Raw genomic sequence first — 20,837 nt, forward strand, 5'->3', positions numbered from 1 at the left:
CAAGAGAAAAACTGGAAATTCACAAATATGGGAAACTCAGCAACACACTCCTGAATAACCAATAGGTCAAAGAAGACATAAAAAAGGAAATTTTTTAAAATCTTGAAACAAACAAAAATGGAAACACAACATACCAAAACTTATAGGATGTTGTGCAAAAGCAGTGCTAAGAAAGAAGTTTACATTGTGTTGTGTTGGTCTCAGCCTATTGATACTGATGCTATCAGCTAGGTACACCTGAGGCACTCACCCTGGCCCATATTACCCTTAGTGAGCCACACACACATTTCTCTAGCCAATGTTGTGGCTGGAGCAGCCCTTGGTTCTTATTATGATCGCAGGAAAAAACCATCAGGGAATTTGAGGAACAAGATTTATTACTCACAGGTCCTGGAGCACACACAGCATACCCCAGGGCTACACAGTGAGTTCAGAGGTAGAAAGAAAGAGAGAGAGAGAGAGAGACACGACCTAGGACTCTGTCTTTATTAGGATCCAAGATTGGTGTGTCTAGAGTTTTGTAGGCTCATGTTATTGGTTAATATAAAGCTTAAGAGGGACATCCCTTCTAAAAAAAAAAATGGTTCTGAAGAACCTGGGGGCAGGACGGAATAAAGACGCAGACATAGAGAATGGACTTGAGGACACGGGGAGGGGGAAGGGTAAACTGGGACGAAGTGAGAGCGTGGCATGGACATATACACACTACCAGATGTAAAATAGATAGCTAGTGGGAAGCAGCCACATAGCACAGGGAGATCAGCTCGGTGCTTTGTGTCCACCTAGAGGGGTGGGATAGGGAGGGTGGGAGGGAGACACAAGGGGGAGGAGATATGGGGATATATGTATATGTATAGCTGATTCACTTTGTTATACAGCAGAAACTAACACACCATTGTAGAGCAATTACACTCCAATAAAGATGTTAAAAAAAAAAAAAAGAAGGGCTTTCCTGGCTGTCCAGTGGTTAAGACTCTGCACTTCCACAGCAAGGGGCACAGATTGGATCCCTGGTCAGGTGACCTAAAATCCCACTTGCCATACAGTGCAGCCAATAAATAAATAAAGCTTAAGAGCAGGAATTAGGGCATAGGAAGGGAGAAGCAGGATCACTCAAATGGTCAGTTATCCAGGTTACCCAGGGCTTTCTGAAAGAGGGACCTTCATGGGTAGGGGGTGGTCTAATTCCTTATCTGGTTATTTTGCTAGTAGTTGTGTCATACAGCTGCCAGGATGTTTATTCAAGATGGATGTCTTTTGAAATGGATGCCTTGACAATCAAAAGCTTAATGTCAAGCACTAATATAGCTATAAGTGCCTACATTTTAAAAAAATCTCAAATAAATGACCTAACTTTTCACCTCAAGGAATTAGAAAAAGAAGAACAAACTAAGTGCAAAGTCAGCAGAAGGAAGGAAGTAACAAAGATCAGAGGAGAAATAAATGAAATAGAGATTAGAAAAACAACAGAAAAAAAAATAGGACTTCCCTGGTGGCACAGTGGTTAAGAATCTGCCTGCCAATGCAGGGCACATGGGTTTGAGCCCTGGTCGGGGAAGATCCCACATGACGCGGAGCAATTAAGGCCGTGCGCCACAACTAGTGAGCCTGTGCTCTAGAGCCCGTGAGCTACAACTACTGAGCCTGTGAGCCCCAACTAATGAGCCCGCGTGTCACAACTACTGAAGCCTGTGCGCCTAGAGCCCGTGTTCCGCAACAAAAGAAGCCACCGCAATGAGACGTCTGTGCACCGCAACGAAGAGTCGCCCCCGCTTGCTACAACTAGAGAAAGCCCGTGAGCAGCAACGAAGATTCAATGCAGCCAAAAATTAATTAATTAGTTAATTAAAAAAACAACTAACATCTTAAAAAATGAGCTGAAGATCTGAATAGACATTTTTGCAGTCATATAAATGGCCAACAGGTACATGAAGAGGTGTTCAACATTACTAATTATCAGGGAAATGCAAATCAAAATCATGAGTTATCACCTCACCCCTAGAATGGCTATTACCAAAAAGACAAGAGATATCAAAGGCTGGTGAGGATATGGAGAAAATTGTGCACTATTGGTGGGAATGTAAACTGGTGCAGCCACTATGGAAAACAGCATGGAGTTTCCTCAAAGAATTAAAAATAGAGCTATCATGTGATCCAGCAATCATACTTCTGGGTATATATCCAAAGCAAAAGAAATCACTATCTCTAAGGAAATGAAATCAGTATCTCAAAGAGATATCTGCACTCCCATGTGCATTGCAGCATTATTCACAATAGGCAAGACATGGAAACAACCAAAGTGTTCATTGACCAATATACGGATAAAGAAAATGTGATATATACATACACATTACTCAGCCATAAAAAAAGAAGGAAATCTTGCCATTTGAGAAAACATAGATGGACCTTGAGGGTATTATGGTAAGTGAAAGAGTCAGACAGAGAAAGATAAATACTGCATGATCACATGATTTATATGTGGAACCTAAAAACATGGAACTCATACACAGTAGAACGGTGGTTGCCAGGACTAAGGGGTGGGGGAAATGGAGAGATGTTGGCCAAAGGGTACAAACTTCCAGATACAAGATGAATATGTTCTGGGGATGTAACATACAGCACGGTGACTATAGTTAACAATACTGTACTGTATACTTGAAAGTTGCTAAGAGAGTAGATCTTAAATGTTCTCACCACACACACACACACACACACACACACACACACAGAGGTAACTGTGTGAGGTGATGGAGGTGTTAACTAACTTACTGTGGTAATCATTTTGCAATATATATGTGTATCAAATCATGTTGTATATCTTAAACTTACACAATGTTGTACATCTATTATGTCTCAATAAAGCTGGAACACTTGAAAGAAAGGAAGAAAAAAGAAATGTATGTCACCATGTTGCCATTTTAAAAACCTGTACATGGACGTGTACAGCAACTTTATTCATAATTGGCAAAACTTGGAAGCAACCAAGATGTCCTTGAGTAGGGGAATGGATAAACTGCGGTACCTCTGGATAATGGAATATTATTCAGTGCTAAGAAGAAATGAGCTATCAAGCCATGAAAAGACACTGAGGAACCTTAAATGCAGCACTAAGTGAAGAAGCCAGCCTGAAAAGGCTACATATTGCATGATTCCAACTATATGATATTCTGGAAAAGAAAACACTATGGAGACAGTTGTGACAAAAACTCATACAGCAAAAAAATGACTCATTTTTTGAAATAAGACTGCTTTGAAATTCAAAATGTCACCAGGAAGGGGCAAATTAAATGGGACATTCTGTTTCTTTCCTAAACATGTAACTATTTGGAATCCAACTGTGATTCCAAATAAAGCATGTGCTTTAAAGCATAAAGCACAACTTTATGCTTTAAAACCATTCTCCCTGAGCAAGGAAGCTTTAACTTATGATGATAAGTTAACATTGGAATGTGCTTCGGGAATGTTCAAAAATGAAAACATCTTGGACACCGATAGCAGCATATAAATTTATAGATGCAAAGACCTGATTGACAAATAGTTGGTCTACAAGACAAACCTGTTTTGGAGAGCTAGATACGAATCCTTACAAGTCAAAAAGCTTGTTGTTGCTAGTTAGTAAAATCCGTGCTGAAAGGCTTTAGGTGGGAGGCTATTACCTTGATGTCTTCACATTGGAATGACACCATTAATCGGAGTAGAGAGTTCCCTGGCAGTCCAGTGGTTAGGACTCCACGCCTGAGTTCAATTCCTGGTCCGGGAACTAAGATCCCTCAAGCCGCAGAATGCGGCCAATATATAAATAAATTAAAAAAAAAAAAAGAGAATCAGAGTAATTGTGGGCCCGCTAAGAGCAGGGAATCAAGTCAACGTGATGTCATCTTTGTGTTAGTTTTATCACCACATAAAAGAGAAGGATGTTCTAAAGGTTGCAGTCCATTCAAAGAAGTATTTTTGGAAAAGAAAACTGAAAGTAAAAATATCCTACTGTGTAAAATGGGACAGAAAGAAATGTCACGTTATTTTTATTAAATATAGAATATTATCTAAGTCTTATTGCATTTATGTTCTCCTTTTGCAGTCTTACATGTATATACCTCAAGAATCTTAAGAATATGCAACAATATAACCTACAAATTTAATGTCCAGTAAAGAGTTTAAAAAGTAGTTCAAATATTGCTGTATCAGAGGACAGAAACATTATAAACATATCATACACATTTTTCTCAAACATATTGTTGGATGTGTTTTCTATTAGTAGTACTACTAAGTACTGAAATACTAATTGCCACTGTTAATTAGTCCTACTGTGGTTTTGTTGAAACAATAGCATTTATGTAACAGGAAAGTAAATAATAAACAATAAGTAAACACCAATTTTTCATATTCTTATGTTAAAGTAGTAACTTTGTGGGTGTGTAATTATTATCTATTACATGACGCCTCCTGTCAGGTGTGACTGTGTCCTGTCTAGACTCTCGAAGCCCACCAGCCCCGAACCCTACCCAGGCCCGTAGGTAGGGAAACCTCACCCCACCTCCACACCACCCGCACGCGCACAAGGCCCGCCCTCATGATAAATCCCGCCCCCTGAACACGGGTGCTTCTTTGGCCCCACCTCCGCAGTGTCCAGGCTCCGCCCCTCGTGGCCCAGACAGTGCAGTCTCCGAGGAGGACTGGCCTCTTCCGATGTAGGTTGTCATGGTGGCGCCCAACCCGCCTTGCCTCGTCTTTTCCGGTCTCAGTCCGGCGTGGCAAAGCAGGCAGGCTGCCTTAGCCCTTTCAAGCCCTCTGTGTCATGGCGGCGCCCTGACTCTCCTTCCGGCCACAGCCTATCATGGCGGTGCCCTGAGTAGCCACTTCCGGACCCAGACCCCTACATTGCCCTGGCTTTTCTCACTCCTGGCTGCCATGGCGGCGCCCAGGGTTTACCGGAAGTACAACATCGGAAGTGAGCCGTAGCCTCTGCCCTGAAGCGAGAGCGGCGCTGGGAAAGATGGCGGCGGCGGCGGCGGCTGTGGGCAATGCGGTGCCTTGCGGGGCTCGGCCTTGCGGGGCCCAGCCCGCCGGACAGCCCAAGCCCAGGCCGCTGCCGCGCACACTCCTTGCCGCCGGGCCTGCGCTCATAGAGAGCGGCGACGAGCTGGTAGCGGCCGTGTGGCCGTACCGGCGGCTGGCGCTCCTGCGGCGCCTCACGGTGCTGCCGTTCGTGGGGCTGCTCTACCCAGCCTGGCTGGGTGCCGCGGCTGCCGGCTGCTGGGGCTGGGGCAGCAGCTGGACGCAGATCCCCGAGGCCGCGCTGCTTGTGCTCGCCACCATCTGCCTCGCGCACGCGCTCACCGTCCTCTCGGGGCATTGGTCCGTGCACGCGCACTGCGCGCTCACCTGCACCCCGGTAAGTGTGCGCACCCGAGACCGACCCTCGGCATGGTCCGGCCTCACCGCGGATCCCAGCTACTCAGTTTGTGTCCGTCCCCATCCCAGCCGGGGCCTCTGCATCTGCTGGAGCCGGGTCCCTAGAGGCGCCCTCCACCCTTTTGCGCTAGCTAAGTTCTGGCCCCGTTCTGACTTGGCTGTGTAACCCTGGCGTAGGTTACTTCCCTTCTCTGGAATTCCTCTCTGGTGTGGTCATTTAGATTCGATAAGGTAATACCTGTAAAAAGCTTAGCGCAGGGCCCGGCATATGTCACCATTTACTAGCTCCCATACTAGCGAGTACTCGGTTGTTTCTCCTGGAAACAGTCCTACCTTCTTTGTTGTCTGTCTCCTACCTTGTTGTTCGTAGTGTGAGGTTAGACCTGTGGGATGGGTTTCCCTGTCTGTGGAGCTTGCTTTGAGAACTGAGCATCAGTCCTGGCCAGTGCTCAGAGCCCCCCGCGTCCACCCCATGACGACCAAAATGAGCTTGAAATGCAGTTAATTGCAGCGTTTAAGACGAGCATTGGGTGTTTGTGAGCAAGTGACTTAGCTGCTTGGAGTCTCTTTATGTCTGTCTGCAAGGGTGATGGTAATGAGGACTGCCCTCAGAATACAACAGCGAGGTAGTGCATGTGACCCTTAGTCGTGAGATGTGGATGAGTGAGAGCTGCCCTGGGTTAGCAGTTGATATCAGTGACTATGCCACTGCCCTCTGGGCCGACCTCGGATGACACCAGCAGGTTATGGAGCCATGGACACAGAGGTCAGCCTCCCCTCTGATCCCACACAGGTTTGTTAAAAGAAGAGAAAAAGGGAACAGCACCCAGGGCTGCAGAAAGAGAAAGAGAAACCACACCACCACCCTCCCTCACCCCTCTTTGACTCTAAATGTGGACTGAATTCTCTTTCTCTTTTGAGAAAGTGAAATCTCTCTTATCCCAGGGGAGAGACTCAAACTTCTCAAACTTCTGGGATTGGTGGCTTCAAGTCAGTACAGTGAAGGACCCCAGTGAGGGACAAAAGAATGGAGGGAAGTTGGGGGGTAACACCCCCAAACTTCCAGCTGCCTGTTGGCCTGCAGCTAAAAAGTGTGACTATTAACTTTCTCTCCAGGGATGGAGAAGAAAGAAGAGCTAAGCAGCTGTGGGGTTAGGACAGGCAGATCTGGGTTTGCATCAGAGATCTCAGACAGGGGTGCTTCTGGTCTCTGGGTTTCAGTTTCCCCTTGTGTAAAGTGAGAACTGTAACACCTACCTCAGTGTGCCATCGTAAGAAGAAACAGATGAACTCTGCAGAGCACCTGGCGTGTGGCTGGCCGCATGTAGTGCTTTAGCACTTTTCTACCATAGCGTTTCCTGAGTTCATAGTTTTGTCTTTTGTTGTTATTTTTGCCTGCTTTGGGGCCTGTGAACTTCTGGAGAGGCAGGGCCTTGTTTCTCAGGGTCACCGCCATGTCCCCCAACCCCCCCCCCCCAAAAAAAAAAAAAAAAAACCCATGGCAACACAGGTTCTGGTGGAGCAGAAGTGGGATGGATGCAGCTCACAGGATCCAGGGTGTGTGTGCCAGTGCAGTTCCATTCAACGCCTCCGTGTCTTAGGTGCTGGAGAAATAACAAAGAACAAAACAGACGAAACACGTTGTTTTCATGGTGTTAGTGGGGGAGATGGAACTCAGCAGTCAATGCTAAAGAGAGAAAACCAGGATAAGGATTTTGTGAGGGACCTTTAGGTGGAGCATCCAGGGGCAGCATCCTGAGAAGGTGACATTTGAGCGCAGGCCTGAAGCCAGCTGTGTGACCATGCATTCCAGACAGAGAAAACAGCATGTGCCCTTAGCTGAGGCAAGGATGAGCCTCATCATCCCTTGTCACTCGAGGACACAGCGAGAATAGTAGTGGGGACGGGGGGCAGAGGGGGAGCAGCAGGCCAGGTGGGCTGTAACAGGCCTTGGCTCACGTAGACTGAGAGTGTACCTCATGCCGGGCAGCATTCTTCCTGTTTGAGTTCATCTTCGTCAGCAGAGCTCTGTGCGCTGGGCGCTGTTCATGACCCTGGCTTTATAATATGGGCGGGACCAGAGGCCCAGTGAAGTGCTGTCCCTTGTCCCAGTGACAGACTGGGGAGTGGCCAGGCAGCACCCAGAGCCCAGTGGCGTGTTCCAGAGCATGTCCACAGAGCTGCGGCACCCGTGGCCTCCCCAGTGGAAGCCGTGGAGCTGGGGCTTGAGAAGGGCTCAGCGGCAGCACTTTGCCTCTCACAGGAGTTCGACCCCAGCAAGGCAACCTTCGTGAAGGTGGTGCCGACTCCCAACAACGGCTCCACTGAGCTCGTAGCCCTGCACCGTGATGAGGTAGGGACCACCTGCTCCAGCATGGGCTTGCATGGGATCCCCAGGCCCTGACATTCCCAGATCAGGGGCCCTCTGCCACAGACACACCTCCCACAGGGCGAAGACGGCCAGGAGGTGCTGTCCTTCGAATTCCAGAAGATCAAGTATTCCTACGATGCTCTGGAGAAGAAGCGTTTCCTCCCCGTGGCCTTTCCTGTGGGAAACCTGTTCTCATTCTACCAGAGCAACAGAGGGTTCCAGGAGGACTCGGAGATCCGTGCAGCCGAGAAGAAGTTTGGGAGCAACAGGTGAGTCCCAGCATCCCCGTGCATCGCCCCTGCTGAGACAGGACTGGGCCTCTGCCTGTGGTCACCAGCCCAGGTCTCTGTCCCAGCTAGTGGCTCCTTCCCACTTGTATATGCCCTGTGGTTTGGAGGAATCCACCTTTTCAACAAAACATCCCAGGTGGACGTGGCGGGCGCCCTCTGAGAAACGTGTTCTAGTCTAGTCTCCCTCAAACTTGCCTGCTGATAGGAACCCCCTGGAGGGCCCACAGCTTGGAGCCTGGCCCAGGGCTGTTCATCCTTGTCTTGTGTTTGTAACTTGTGTTCTCTTCTTTATTTAAAATTTTTTTCTATAAATGTAAATTTTTGTCATTCTTCTTATACATAGCCAAGTACTTTATGAGTAGTGATAAAAAAAGATGGTGGTGAGCAGGACAGCTCTTGTTTGTACCAGGTAGAATGCAGATGCTCTGTCAGCACTTTCTCCTTTAACCTTCACCAAAACGACCAGTGTTGACAGGAGCTGGGAGGGGTCAGAGCTGGGCTTCAGAGCCCCCATCCTGGCCATGGTGATAATTGTCCTTGACTCAAAAACGCTCAGAATCTCTAGGAAATTATTTCTTGACCTAGTTGCTTTTCAAAAAATTACAAATACGTTACTGCAACCAGCGCTCAAGTAGGAAGATTCATAGGAAACATTTACTGATCCTCCCTCCCCTCCCCAAGCCAGGCCAGCCATGGCGGCAGCCTGGGATGTCCACTTTCACACCGTCCTCGCTTATGCAAAGGTACCCTACACAGTCCAGGGTGGGGCTCAGTTTTTATTGCAATGCAGCCACTGTGCAGTTTCTTTTTCTCAAATCCCATGTCCTGGATAGCACCCCAGTTCTGCAGGGCAAAACAAGGATGGCCATAGTGGACCTGGCTGGTCCCATGGCCAGACAGGGCCACCACACCGAGTGCTGTAGAGCACACCTTTCGGCCCTGCTTCTCAAATTCCAGGGCTTTTATTTAGGGAGTCTTTGGAACATCCCAGCTCAGGCTCCCCCTCTCCATAGTTGGGTGGGGCTCAGGCACTGTATTTCAGGCCCCAGGGGACTCCACAGCACCTAGCTGCCGGGCCTCCTCTGTGCAGCTTCAGGGCTCCTGTCCCACGGTCAGCCATTCCTCTCCCCTTGCCTTGTCACCCACCCGGATGATAGGTTCTCGTCTTGCACCAGCCACGCTCGGGGGCGGCTGCCTGAAAAGCCCAGTGCTGATTCAGAAGCTTCATCTGGGTTCTGCAGAGCAGAGGGCTGGGGGCAGTCAGCGCACCTGCTTCAGTGCCACACGGTCGAGGAGAGCCATAGTTGAGCATCCCAATGTCTGGAAGCTCACCAGGGCCCCTAGTTGCCCAGGGAGGCCGTCCCTGCCTGGAAGTGGAGGTGTCAGGGGTGGGGCCCCTGGGGCTTCCCACCAGGAACAGGGCGTGGCATCTGGTCTCTTTCAGGGCCGAGATGGTGGTGCCTGACTTCTCAGAGCTGTTCAAGGAGAGAGCCACGGCGCCCTTCTTTGTGTTCCAGGTAAAGCAGCAGCTCTGGTCCTTCTCCCCACCCTGTTCCTTGGGGCTTTCACAGTCCACCTCCAAACGTGAAAACCTCTCCCCGTCCTCGTGGTCAGAGCCTGTGGGCAGAACGGCCCTCGTGTGCCATCCAGTCCTCCGGAGGCATTCTCCCTGCGTTCCCAGGAACAGACAGGCCCATGTCCCATAGGTGTTCTGCGTGGGACTCTGGTGTCTGGATGAGTACTGGTACTACAGTGTCTTCACACTCTCCATGCTGGTGGCCTTCGAGGCCTCCCTGGTGCAGCAGCAGATGCGGAACATGTCAGAGATCCGGAAGATGGGCAACAAGCCCCACATGATCCAGGTATGGCCAGTAGCATGACAGGTGGGTAGGAGGGTCCCTGTGGTCTTGGGGTGGGCGAGGCATGGGCACATCCCCAGAGCTGACTGAACCCCACCCCCTCCCAGGTCTACCGGAGCCGAAAGTGGAGGCCCGTTGCCAGCAATGAGATTGTTCCCGGGGACATCGTCTCAGTCGGTGAGGCCCAGTTCTGCTCCTTCCCGGTGGAGGCCCAGGCCTCAGGCTCTGTCCAATCCTCCTGCCCCTGCCCTGCAGGCCGCTCCCCACAGGAGAACCTGGTGCCATGCGATGTGCTGCTGTTGCGGGGCCGCTGCATCGTGGACGAGGCCATGCTCACTGGGGAGTCGGTGCCCCAGATGAAGGTGCTGGGTCAGGAGTGGAGGGAGGGGGGTCCTCAGTCTACTCAGGCGCGTCACTGTCCCATCCATTGAGGAGGAAATGGGCCAGGGAAGGGCTGGTGGCTGGGCCAGAAGACTGGAGGAGGCATAGCATCTGGATGGAGATCCTGGGTTTCCTGGCAGGTCAGTGCCCTGGACTAAGGGGAGCCAGGTGGTGATGAGGAGAGGGAAGGAGATGAGAGGCCAGGAGCATCAGTGGGGTGTCAGGCACCCTGGGATCTCAGGCTGAGGTGGGATGAGAGAAACCGAGAAGCTGTGAATCCGGGGTGAGGCCAGGTACAGGGTTATAGGGAATCTATGCTGCACATGAAGGTGGCAAGACAGGGTGGAGCCCCCGCCCCTGTGAGGTGCACCGGCTTGGATGGGGAGCCCTGTGAGGGTCAGGCAGGTTCCTCCCAGCCCCAGGGTCCGGCTCTCCAGCCTGGGGATGGAGAAGGAGGCCAAGGTGGGACTAGCCATTGACTTTACTGTCGTCCCCAGGAACCCATCGAAGACCTCAGCCCCAACCGGGTACTGGACCTCCAGGCCGACTCCCGGCTCCACGTCATCTTCGGGGGCACCAAGGTGGTGCAGCACATCCCTCCCCAGAAAGCCACCACAGGCCTGAAGCGTAGGTGCCTCAGGGGTGTCTGGGGGTGTCCTAGCCCTGACACCCCCAAACCCTCAAAGTCTCCTTGGCTCTGAGAGAGTCGGGATGAGCAGACATGAATGACGCTGGTTCTTTGTCTCCCCAGCGGTGGACAGTGGGTGTGTGGCCTACGTCCTGAGGACTGGATTCAACACATCCCAGGTGTGGCACCTTGCCCAGTTCTGAGGAGGGTGGTCCCTGGGGCGTATGGTGGACAGCTGAGATGGCAACTCTTTCAGACCCCAGAACATCCACCCCATAGGCTCACTCTGATACCAGGTACTGGGCTGGGGGCCAGAGTGCTGAGACAAGCCCCAGACTAGGCCTGCTTTCCCCGGCTGAGGTTCTGCCTCACAGACAGTAGACTGATTTTGGTCCCGCACACTTGGGAATCACAGTCTGGGCCATAAACTTTTCACTGAAGTGGCATGAGGATTCCTTGGTAGAGACGATGGTCAGATCTCCTTCCAGAAAATTCATCCCTCCGCCCCCATCTCAGCCACTTCCTTCCCTGACCCCTAGTCTTCAGTCACTGGTCTCCGTAACTCTGTAGCTGTTGGCTGAGTTGCAGCCACCCACATAGCTGTGCAGTTCCTGGAACAGCTGTGTTATCAGCTGTGGCGCTCAGTCAGCCCAGGCAGGCACTCCCCAGCAGCAGAGAGAACCTGGCCCTGGTGCTTTTAGGCAGGAAAGGCCGCCACCCTCCCAGGAAAGATCTCTGTCCCTCCGTCCCTCTAGGGCAAGCTGCTGCGCACGATCCTCTTTGGGGTCAAGAGGGTGACAGCGAACAACCTGGAGACCTTCATCTTCATCCTCTTCCTCCTGGTCTTTGCCATTGCAGCAGCGGCCTACGTATGGATCGAAGGTAAGCACCGTGACCACTCCCCCCCGCCCCCCACCATCTGCTGGACCCCGTGCCTGTGGCCCCCAGGCTGGCAGGCTCTGTCTTCTCAGGTACCAAGGACCCCAGCCGGAACCGCTACAAGCTATTTCTGGAATGCACGCTGATCCTCACTTCTGTCGTGCCCCCCGAGCTGCCCATTGAGCTGTCTCTGGCCGTCAACACTTCCCTCATTGCTCTGGCCAAGCTCTGTGAGTCTCTGGGGCAGGGACAGGGTGCCGAGTGGGCTGGAGCCTAGCAGCACCCCTGACACTGGCTCCCACCACCCAGACATGTACTGCACGGAGCCCTTCCGGATCCCCTTCGCCGGCAAGGTGGAGGTGTGCTGCTTTGACAAGACAGGGACCTTGACCAGCGACAGCCTGGTGGTGCGCGGTGTGGCCGGGCTCCGGTGAGCGTGGGGAGTCTGGATCACGAGGCGCCGAGCCGGGGGCATTCTGGGAGCTCAAGGGACAGACAGCTGCCCAGCCCAAGCCTTCAAAGTGAGGGCCTGTGACAGGCCCTACCACAGAGGTCCATTCTAGGGGGCCCCCCCAAGCATTCTTCAGTGTGAGTGACAGTGGCAGGGGGCTCAGCTTGCGCTCGAAGCAGCCACGTGACGTCTGAGGGCATTCATGAGACGCATGCAGGTGTCGCAGGGACCAAGACAGCACCCTGCGGCCCCCCACTGTGACCAGCAATTCCCAGGGGGTCCCTCTACCCAGTCACCTCCACCCTGGTAACCAGCTATTCTTCCTCCTTGCAGAGATGGGAAGGAGGTGACCCCTGTGTCCAACATCCCCATAGAAACACACCGGGCTCTGGCCTCATGCCATTCCCTCATGCAGCTGGATGACGGCACCCTTGTGGGTGACCCGCTTGAGAAAGCCATGCTGACGGCCGTAGACTGGACACTGACCAAAGGTGAGGGGCTGGAGCCTCGGCCACACCGCCAGCTCTTACGTCCCCAGGCGGGCGGGGTGTGCCTCTCAGGCACCTGTGTGTTCAACTCAGGCAGGTGGGTGGGCACAGGCTCACCTCTGACCTGGGGCAGGGTCCTCCATACCCAGATCATCCAGCTTGGACCCCTCCCAGAGCCAGGAGTTCCTGCAGGCCCCGGGTCTGGAGGTGGGGGGAGGAAGGGGATGGAGGGAGGAAGGGCACGGAGGGGGCAGGTGGGGGCTTGGCTGCCTCTTTGGAGCGAAGGCCCTCAGGACTCGTACTTATTTGTTTCCAGATGAGAAAGTATTCCCCCGAAGTATTAAAACTCAGGGGCTGAAAATTCACCAGCGCTTTCATTTTGCCAGTGCCCTAAAGCGAATGTCCGTGCTCGCCTCCTACGAGAAGCTTGGCTCCACCGATCTCTGCTACATCGCGGCTGTGAAGGGGGCCCCTGAAACCCTGCACTCCATGGTGAGCCAGCCCCGGCCCAGGGTGGGGAGGGGGGTGCGGGGCGGTTGGTGACATCCCCCTGCGTTCCCTGCAGTTCGCCCAGTGCCCACCTGACTACCACCACATCCACACGGAGATTTCCCGGGAAGGAGCCCGTGTCCTGGCGCTGGGGTATAAGGAGCTGGGGCACCTCACTCACCAGCAGGTAAGGGCCCAAGCCCCCCACCTACCGGCCCCTTGTCCACATCACCTTCTGTCCCCTGTGACACCACCATGAACGGGCACAATTTCATCTTCCTCCTCCCTGGCCTCTACCTTTGGAGGCCCCGGGTGGCATTCAGTCCTCACTTTCTTCTCCTCCCCTGCATGCCCCGTTCCCCACGGACCCCATCCCACCCCAGAATCCAGGGCTGCTCCCTAGAGAGCACACCCAGGTCTCACCTCCTATCCTCACATCCACGGGTTCTCTCACACCCCCTTGGGGAATGCCCTGGGGCACCTTGGGTTCCCTGTCTAGAGCCCAGCTCCACCCCTGCCTTGCCCAACCACCTGGTCACTGCATGATCTTGGGATGTCCCCAGCCCTCGGTCACACCCCACGTCCCATTGGCTGTAGGCTGTCCTCCCACCTCCAGTACCAACGCTGCTCCTTTACCTGCTTCCATCTTGGCCCTCATCCAAGTGGCTTTCATCTGCTTACACCCAGTGGCCATGAGATCCTTCCAGAATGCACACCAGGTCACACCTCTGTTCAGAGCCTCGTTCAAGGCCCGTTCCTGAGCCTAGTCACAGACCTTTCAGAGCCACCCGGCTCTGTGCCACCCCACGACCCTCTCTGCCCCATTCCCCTGTCTTCATCTCTCTTGTGGAACTCAGTGCTCTGATTTCTGTGACTTTCTTTATTACATGTCTTCTCCAGTAGAAGGCAAGCTCCACGAGGGCAGAGATCTTTTAGTTTCTGATATGAGATAGAGAGTGTGAGCTCTTGCTCAGTGGTTATCAAAGGAGAGTCCCAACTTTCCTGTCCTAGAAGATGAAATACAGGGACTTTGTGTCACGCTGTTGTCCATGGTAGCGGGTAGAGGCACCACTGGGGGGCCAGGGCCACCCAGCCACTGCTGAGCCCCTCTGCCACCAGGGCGCCTCTCACCCTCCCAACACCTCTCACCTTCTGACCCTCCATTGTCTCTTCTGCAAGGATGGGGCCTTCTCTGACCTCTCCCCACCCAGCGTGTTGTCAGAGCTTGGGAAATGGGGGAGGGGGAGAGACAAGTCATGAGGGCACTGCTGTGTCCATCCACAGGCCCGGGAGCTCAAGCGGGAGGCCCTGGAGTGCAACCTGAAGTTCGTCGGCTTCATTGTGGTCTCCTGCCCACTCAAGGCTGACTCCAAGGCTGTGATCCGCGAGATCCAGAACGCCTCCCATCGGGTACAGCCACTGGACCCCTCCCCACCAGGCCCCATGGGTGGGCAAGCTTGGCTACTCCTTACAGAAAGGGGGATGTGACAGTAGAGGACAGTTCCATCCTCAGTGGGGCACTCAGCGGTGGGTATCTGGGTCTTGGAAGCAAAGGTTCCATGGCTTTTGGTTGAGCTCCACCATGGCTTGGATGCTCATGCTATCCCTCATGCCTGAGGATGCTCTGGGACTCATTCTTCTCACATCACTTTCTCAGGCCCCCAGCATCACTGGGAGATGAGGGCTATTCCCCCGACTCCGCCCCATCTTAGGAAAAAGCTGAGGCTGGGTTGGAGGATGTGGAGACAACACCCAGACAGGCTGTGGGTGTCCCAGTGGCTTTTCTCTGTCAGCCTTGGTGGTTTGTGTATTCTAGTTCAGGACTCAGTTTAGGGTGTGGGAGGCGAGCCTGGCAGTGTCAGAGGGTAGTGACATGATTAGTCCTCACCTGGCCTCAGCAGTCAGGGCCCATCTTGCCATCACCAGGCTCTAAGCCAGAAGGCTAGAGCGTGTGTCATACCACCCCCATCTCCTGCCTGGAGCATCTGCCAAGCCAAGAGGGTCCACACCAAGGGCTGGCTCTTAGTTTGTATTGCAAATAAAGGCTATGGGTGTTCTCAGAAAGACACACATACACATATCATTCGCAGAAAACTCCACCAGGGGAGGCAGACTGAGGCTCTTGGAAGCCCAGTCCCCATTAGGGGGCCACGCGCTTCCTCTGTGGCTGTCCTCAGAAGGGACTTGGCCCCCAGGTCTCCAGGCTGGAGTTCTGATCCACTGAGCCCTGCTCCACTGAGCCTCCGCCCTCTCCCCAGGTGGTCATGATCACAGGGGACAACCCGCTCACTGCCTGCCATGTGGCTCAGGAGCTGCACTTCATTGAAAAGGCTCACACGCTGATCCTGCAGCCTCCCACGGAGAAAGGTGAGGCCCCATGTGGTCGTGGGCTGTGGGGGGACCTTGAGTCCAAGAACAGCTCCCTCCTGGTGGCTCACCTCTGTGCCAGGCCTGAGTGAGCACACCCAGCGTCATCCAGTACCCATGACACAGGCCTGCGGATCACAGCCCTGCCCCGTGCGCACACTTGGGCTGTCTGGCCGGGGAGCTCCACACCCCACCTGTGCGGCAGCATGCAGGCGGTCACCAGCTCTGGGGCCAGCAACACCTTACAGTTTTAAGGCGGTTGGTTGTCGTCACACCAGCCCATGTTTCATAGCCTCCCACCCACCTTGGGCCTGGCTGGCTGCCTGCCTGTGCATGGCGAGTGCTCCCCTCTTGAGCACCGGGACTGCTGGTGCTCGTGTTTGGTGTGGCCAGAACCTGGGGCAGAGGGCTTGGTTTGCATTCGTCAGACTCTTCGCCCCACATGGGAGGGCTTGCCATTCCCACACCACGTAGGAGGAAGCCAACCAGGTCAGCTGTTGGGGCCCCTGCTCTGTAGACAAGGAGACAGAGAAGTGAATCCATCTACCTGGATCATTGGGAAACACTGTGACTAAGGATTTGAACTCAGATGTCCTGATTCCAGAACTCATGGTCTCTGGCCTCTCCTGAGTAACCAAACTGGTTGCAAGGGGTGCCTGTGAATCAGAAAAATCAAGGGACGAATCCAGCCCCAGCACCTCTGGCTGGTAGGGTGGAGTCTGTCAGATGCCGTAGGACAGCACCCGGTGCAGGGCCTGGCTTGGGAGCAGCGTGCACCAGTGATGTCACTGGGCTGCAGGCCAGAGGAGGGTGCTGGTATGGCCCGGCCAAGAGGGCTTCCAGAACCTCCCAGGCCTTCTCTCCGTCTGTGCTGTTGAGCCCAGGTCTCTGTCCCAGTCACTGGGCTCTTCCAGAGCCTGGGGATCGTAGGCAGGTGGCCCAGAGGTGGCTGCGAAGACTGTTGATGAGCAAGTGAAGCTGCTCTAACAGAACAGCCACAACAGGAGCCACGTGGAGATGATTTTCCTTTCAAGCTCTGACAGCTCTGACTGTCCAGTGCTGAGAAGGCTGGTGGGCTGCCCTCAGCTGTCCTCGGTGCTCAGCATCCACACCTAGACCAACCAGCTAGAAAGGGGAAGTGGATAGCAAGCAGTGTCTGGCCTGAGGAAGTGATTCGGGGTGCCCTGGCCCTAGGAGAGCAGAGTTTTAGGCAGGCCCCCAGGGTTGGGGAGGGGGTGGGGCGAATCTTGAGGTCAGGCTGCCTGGGTTTGAATCTGGCCCATCACATGATCTCAGGCCAGTGGCTTAGGCCCTGGGTTTTCAGATCCTTTGTATCGGAGGTTTCTGTGCATGGTCTCTGTGGGGTGCCTAGTGTCTGGGGTACAGGTTGGTATGGACCTGGGGTGGGGGCCAAGAAGGTGCTCCAGAGAGGAGAGACTAGGACTGCACACGTGGGGTCCAGCCGAGCCCCATCCCTGACCCTGGGCACTGGCCCTGCAGGTCGACCGTGTGAGTGGCATTCCATCGACGGCAGCATCACGCTGCCCCTGGCCCAGGGCTCCCCGAAGGCACTGGCCTTGGATCACGCACTGTGCCTCACAGGCGATGGCCTGGCCCACCTGCAGGCCGAGGACCCCCAGCTGCTGCTTCGCCTTATCCCACACGTGCAAGTGTTCGCCCGAGTGGCCCCCAAACAGAAGGTGGGTATGGGGTGGTGGAGGGCAGGCGGGGCCCTGGGGATGGCACGCAGCCCTCACTCAGCCCGTCTCTCCCCAAACAGGAGTTTGTCATCACCAGCCTGAAGGAGCTGGGCTACGTGACCCTCATGTGTGGGGATGGCACCAACGACGTGGGTGCCCTGAAGCACGCTGATGTGGGTGAGCCCCTGGGGTTGGGGGCTGTTCTGCCAACACCGGCTTACCATCAGTGACGCGCCACTGAGCAAGTTCTGTGAGGAAGCAGTAGTGAAGGGACGGGGCAGGGACTGCTGGGATTGGGGATCTGAAGGGCTCCAAGGCCAGGAAGAGATACAAGTGTCCGAGGAAAAGTGTGGCGGGGACCACCAGGAACCTCTGGTGAGGGTCCAGGGCAGCTCCATGGGGCAGACGTGACTTGGTTTTCTCAGGCCCCCCGGGCACTGTATGGGCTCCAAAGGCCGAGGCCAGGGAGAGTTTATAGCCTTGGATCTGTGTCAACAGAACATAGATGTCAAGTTGATGTTTAAAGACCAATTTAACCTAGTTTCAGTGCTTTTCAAATATTCATTTGGTTTATCAACTACGATGTTTATGACACATCATTTACCTCATTATGATTCTTAGCAATAAACTTCTTTGGAAATCAGTTAGTTTTGACCTACATAGTGTTATATACTTTATTTGGGTATTGTTTTTTTGTTGTCCTTAAGTAGTTTGTAGAAAGTAAGATAGACACTCTCTGAGGCGCTCCTTGGGGTGAGTGATCAGGTAAAATGGGGAGGTTGGGCCCCGGGATTAGCTGTGTTGAGCAGACACTCCGTGCTCTGTGCCGGGGTGGCAGGCTCCCTCTGGCTTCTGACACACACTCCCACCAGGTGTGGCCCTCCTGGCCAATGCCCCTGAGCGGATCATCGAGCGGCGGCGACGGCCCCGGGACAGCCCCGTCCTGAGCAACAGTGGAGTTAGGGCCACCTCCAGGGCAGCCAAGCAGAGGTCGGGACTCCCACCCTCTGAAGAGCAGCTGGCCTCCCAGCGGGTGAGTCTCAGAAGGGGGGCACCAGCACCCCCTTGTTGTCAGGTCTCACCCCTTGCTACCTGCCTCATAGGACCGCCTGAGTCAGGTGCTTCGGGACCTCGAGGACGAGAGCATGCCCATCGTGAAGCTGGGGGATGCCAGCATCGCTGCGCCCTTCACCTCCAAACTCTCTTCCATCCAGTGCAGTGAGTCCTGCTCCCGTGATCCTCCCCTACCCCATCCCTAGGCCCATCCTGCCTGGCACCCACGCCCACACCTGCCTTCCCCCGCAGTTTGCCACGTGATCAAGCAGGGCCGCTGCACGCTGGTGACCACACTGCAGATGTTCAAGATCTTGGCGCTCAATGCCCTCATCCTGGCCTACAGCCAGAGTGTCCTATATTTGGAGGGTGTCAAGTTCAGTGACTTCCAGGCCACACTGCAGGGGCTGCTCCTGGCTGGCTGTTTCCTCTTCATCTCCCGCTCCAAGGTGAGCCAGGACCCTGAGCACAGCAGGGGCTCCCGCCCCAGCCCAGGGGTGCCCTCTGCTTCTCTAAGCCATGGTTCTTACCCCAGAGGTGCCGGGATGCTTCTCGGATTGATGGCTGGCGACACTTGGGCCAGCCAGGGCAGGCTATTAAAGGCGCCACCACATGTCTGTTTTATCCTCACAGCAGCCCTTGGGATGGGAACTCTCATCCCCAAGTTACAGATGGGGATCAGGGGGCAGGGTGGGTGCCCACTGAGGCTCTACAGAGTGCCGCCGCTCAGGCCCAGCACTGTCCACGCGCTGGGGTCTCAGGTGGGCCACACCACTGAGACAGATGGGAAAAACAATTATCAAGAGCACTCAGTATGCAGTGCTGAGAAAAACACCAAGTAGGTCACACAGGCTGTGGGGAATGGCCTCAGGGTCGGTCAGGGAGGTCTGTGTAACGCTGACATTGAGGCCAACGCATAAAGGACAAGAGAACCAGCGAGGAACTAGGCACAAAGGCTGCAGGTGGTCATGGGCTGATGCAAGGAGGCCCTGGTGGCCGGAAGGGGTGGGAGGTGGTCCGGGTTGATCATACATGCCCCATGAGCAACAGGGAGGGCTTTAAGTTTATTCTAGAGCGGGGGCAGGGTGGATCTTAAGACCCCTATGGCTGGGCATTGAGCGAGGCGGGGGTGGCATCTGGACTGAGGGGATGGGGGGTGGACAGGGCTCTGGGGACTAGTGCTGACCTATAAACCCCAGAATTTGGTGTCCACTCTCTGCACAAGGCCTGCCAGGAAGCAGGGTAGGTGGGTGACCCCAGGGCGAGCCTGGGCCCTGACCCCCACTCTGCCCCTGCAGCCCCTCAAGACCCTCTCCCGAGAGCGGCCCCTGCCCAACATCTTCAACTTATACACCATCCTCACTGTCATGCTTCAGTTCTGCGTGCACTTCATGAGTCTCGTCTACCTGTACAGCGAGGCCCAGGCCCGGAGCCCTGAGAAGTGAGTACACTCCCAGCCTGCGGGTGGACAAGGTGCTCCCAGAGGAGGCAGCATCCCTGCGGTTGGTGGGTGGCAGGAGAAACATGCAGACGTTGGCCTGGGGTGACCAGGGCCAGGCCAGCAGAGTCCACCAGGCAGAGTCCTGGTTCCGCGGGGGGCAGCGGGAATCATGAAGGGGCCCTGACCCCCATGTGTCCCTGAAGGCAGGAGCAATTTGTGGACCTGTACAAAGAATTTGAGCCAAGCCTAGTCAACAGCACAGTGTACATCATGGCCATGGCCATGCAGATGGCCACCTTCGCCATTAACTACAAGGTGAGGCCCAGCCCCTGCCCGAGCATACCCTGCCCACCCTCTGGGCTGCCACGACACACAGCTGCCCATCTGCCTATCCCCACAGGGCCCACCCTTCATGGAGAGCCTGCCTGAGAACAGGCCTCTGGTGTGGAGCCTGGCCGTGTCACTCCTGGCCATCGTGGGCCTGCTCCTTGGCTCCTCGCCTGAGTTCAACAGCCAGTTTGGACTCGTGGACATCCCTGTGGAGGTGAGGGGCCCTGTAGACGCGGTCCCAGGACTTGGCCTGGACCTGTCTGCAGGCACCTGACTCACCAGCACTCCCTGTCCCACAGTTCAAGCTGGTCATCGCCCAGGTCCTACTCCTGGACTTCTGCTTGGCACTCCTGGTCGACCGCCTCCTGCAGTTTTTCCTGGGAACCCCAAAGCTGAAAGTGCCTTCCTGAGATGGCAGTGCTGGCACCTACTGCCCACTCTGCTGCCGCTGGGCAGGAGCCCTGCGAGGGCCCCAGGAGGGAACACTGCCCCCACGGTGAGGCTGACCTGGCCTTGCCCACCAAGACTGAGCTGGGACACCCCCACCCCACCCCCTTCGGCTGTCTGAGGCCTGGCTGGCGGAACCAGCCCTGGGCCAGCGTCTTTGGTAAATAAAGCAGCATCAGTGATTTGAAGAAGACTTGCCTCTATCTCTGCACCACAGAAGGGGTCGCTGGGGGCTGGGTGGTCCCCAAGGA

General features: G+C 54.6%; 1 protein-coding gene across 1 annotated transcript; it reads left to right on the forward strand.

Annotated features, from left to right (window-relative positions):
• Nucleotides 1–4,433: 4,433 nt before the first annotated feature.
• Nucleotides 4,434–20,777, forward strand: ATP13A1 (ATPase 13A1; the record flags this gene model as incomplete). The annotated part of the gene is made up of 28 exons (XM_079701500.1): nt 4,434–4,450; nt 4,624–4,688; nt 4,923–5,392; nt 7,676–7,765; nt 7,862–8,052; nt 9,518–9,590; nt 9,780–9,935; nt 10,040–10,109; nt 10,188–10,294; nt 10,811–10,940; nt 11,065–11,120; nt 11,697–11,823; nt 11,913–12,050; nt 12,130–12,250; nt 12,605–12,762; nt 13,076–13,251; nt 13,325–13,435; nt 14,533–14,658; nt 15,507–15,615; nt 17,116–17,315; nt 17,396–17,492; nt 18,188–18,348; nt 18,419–18,533; nt 18,621–18,817; nt 19,667–19,809; nt 20,013–20,124; nt 20,210–20,353; nt 20,439–20,777. The coding sequence occupies 28 exons, from the start codon at nt 4,434–4,436 to the stop codon at nt 20,547–20,549; spliced, it is 3,771 nt and encodes a 1,256-aa protein (XP_079557626.1). The 3' UTR covers nt 20,550–20,777.
• Between the last annotated feature and the right edge of the window lie 60 nt (nt 20,778–20,837).

This window comes from Hyperoodon ampullatus, assembly GCF_949752795.1.
Source record: "Hyperoodon ampullatus genome assembly, chromosome: 4".
NCBI lineage: Eukaryota > Metazoa > Chordata > Mammalia > Artiodactyla > Ziphiidae > Hyperoodon > Hyperoodon ampullatus.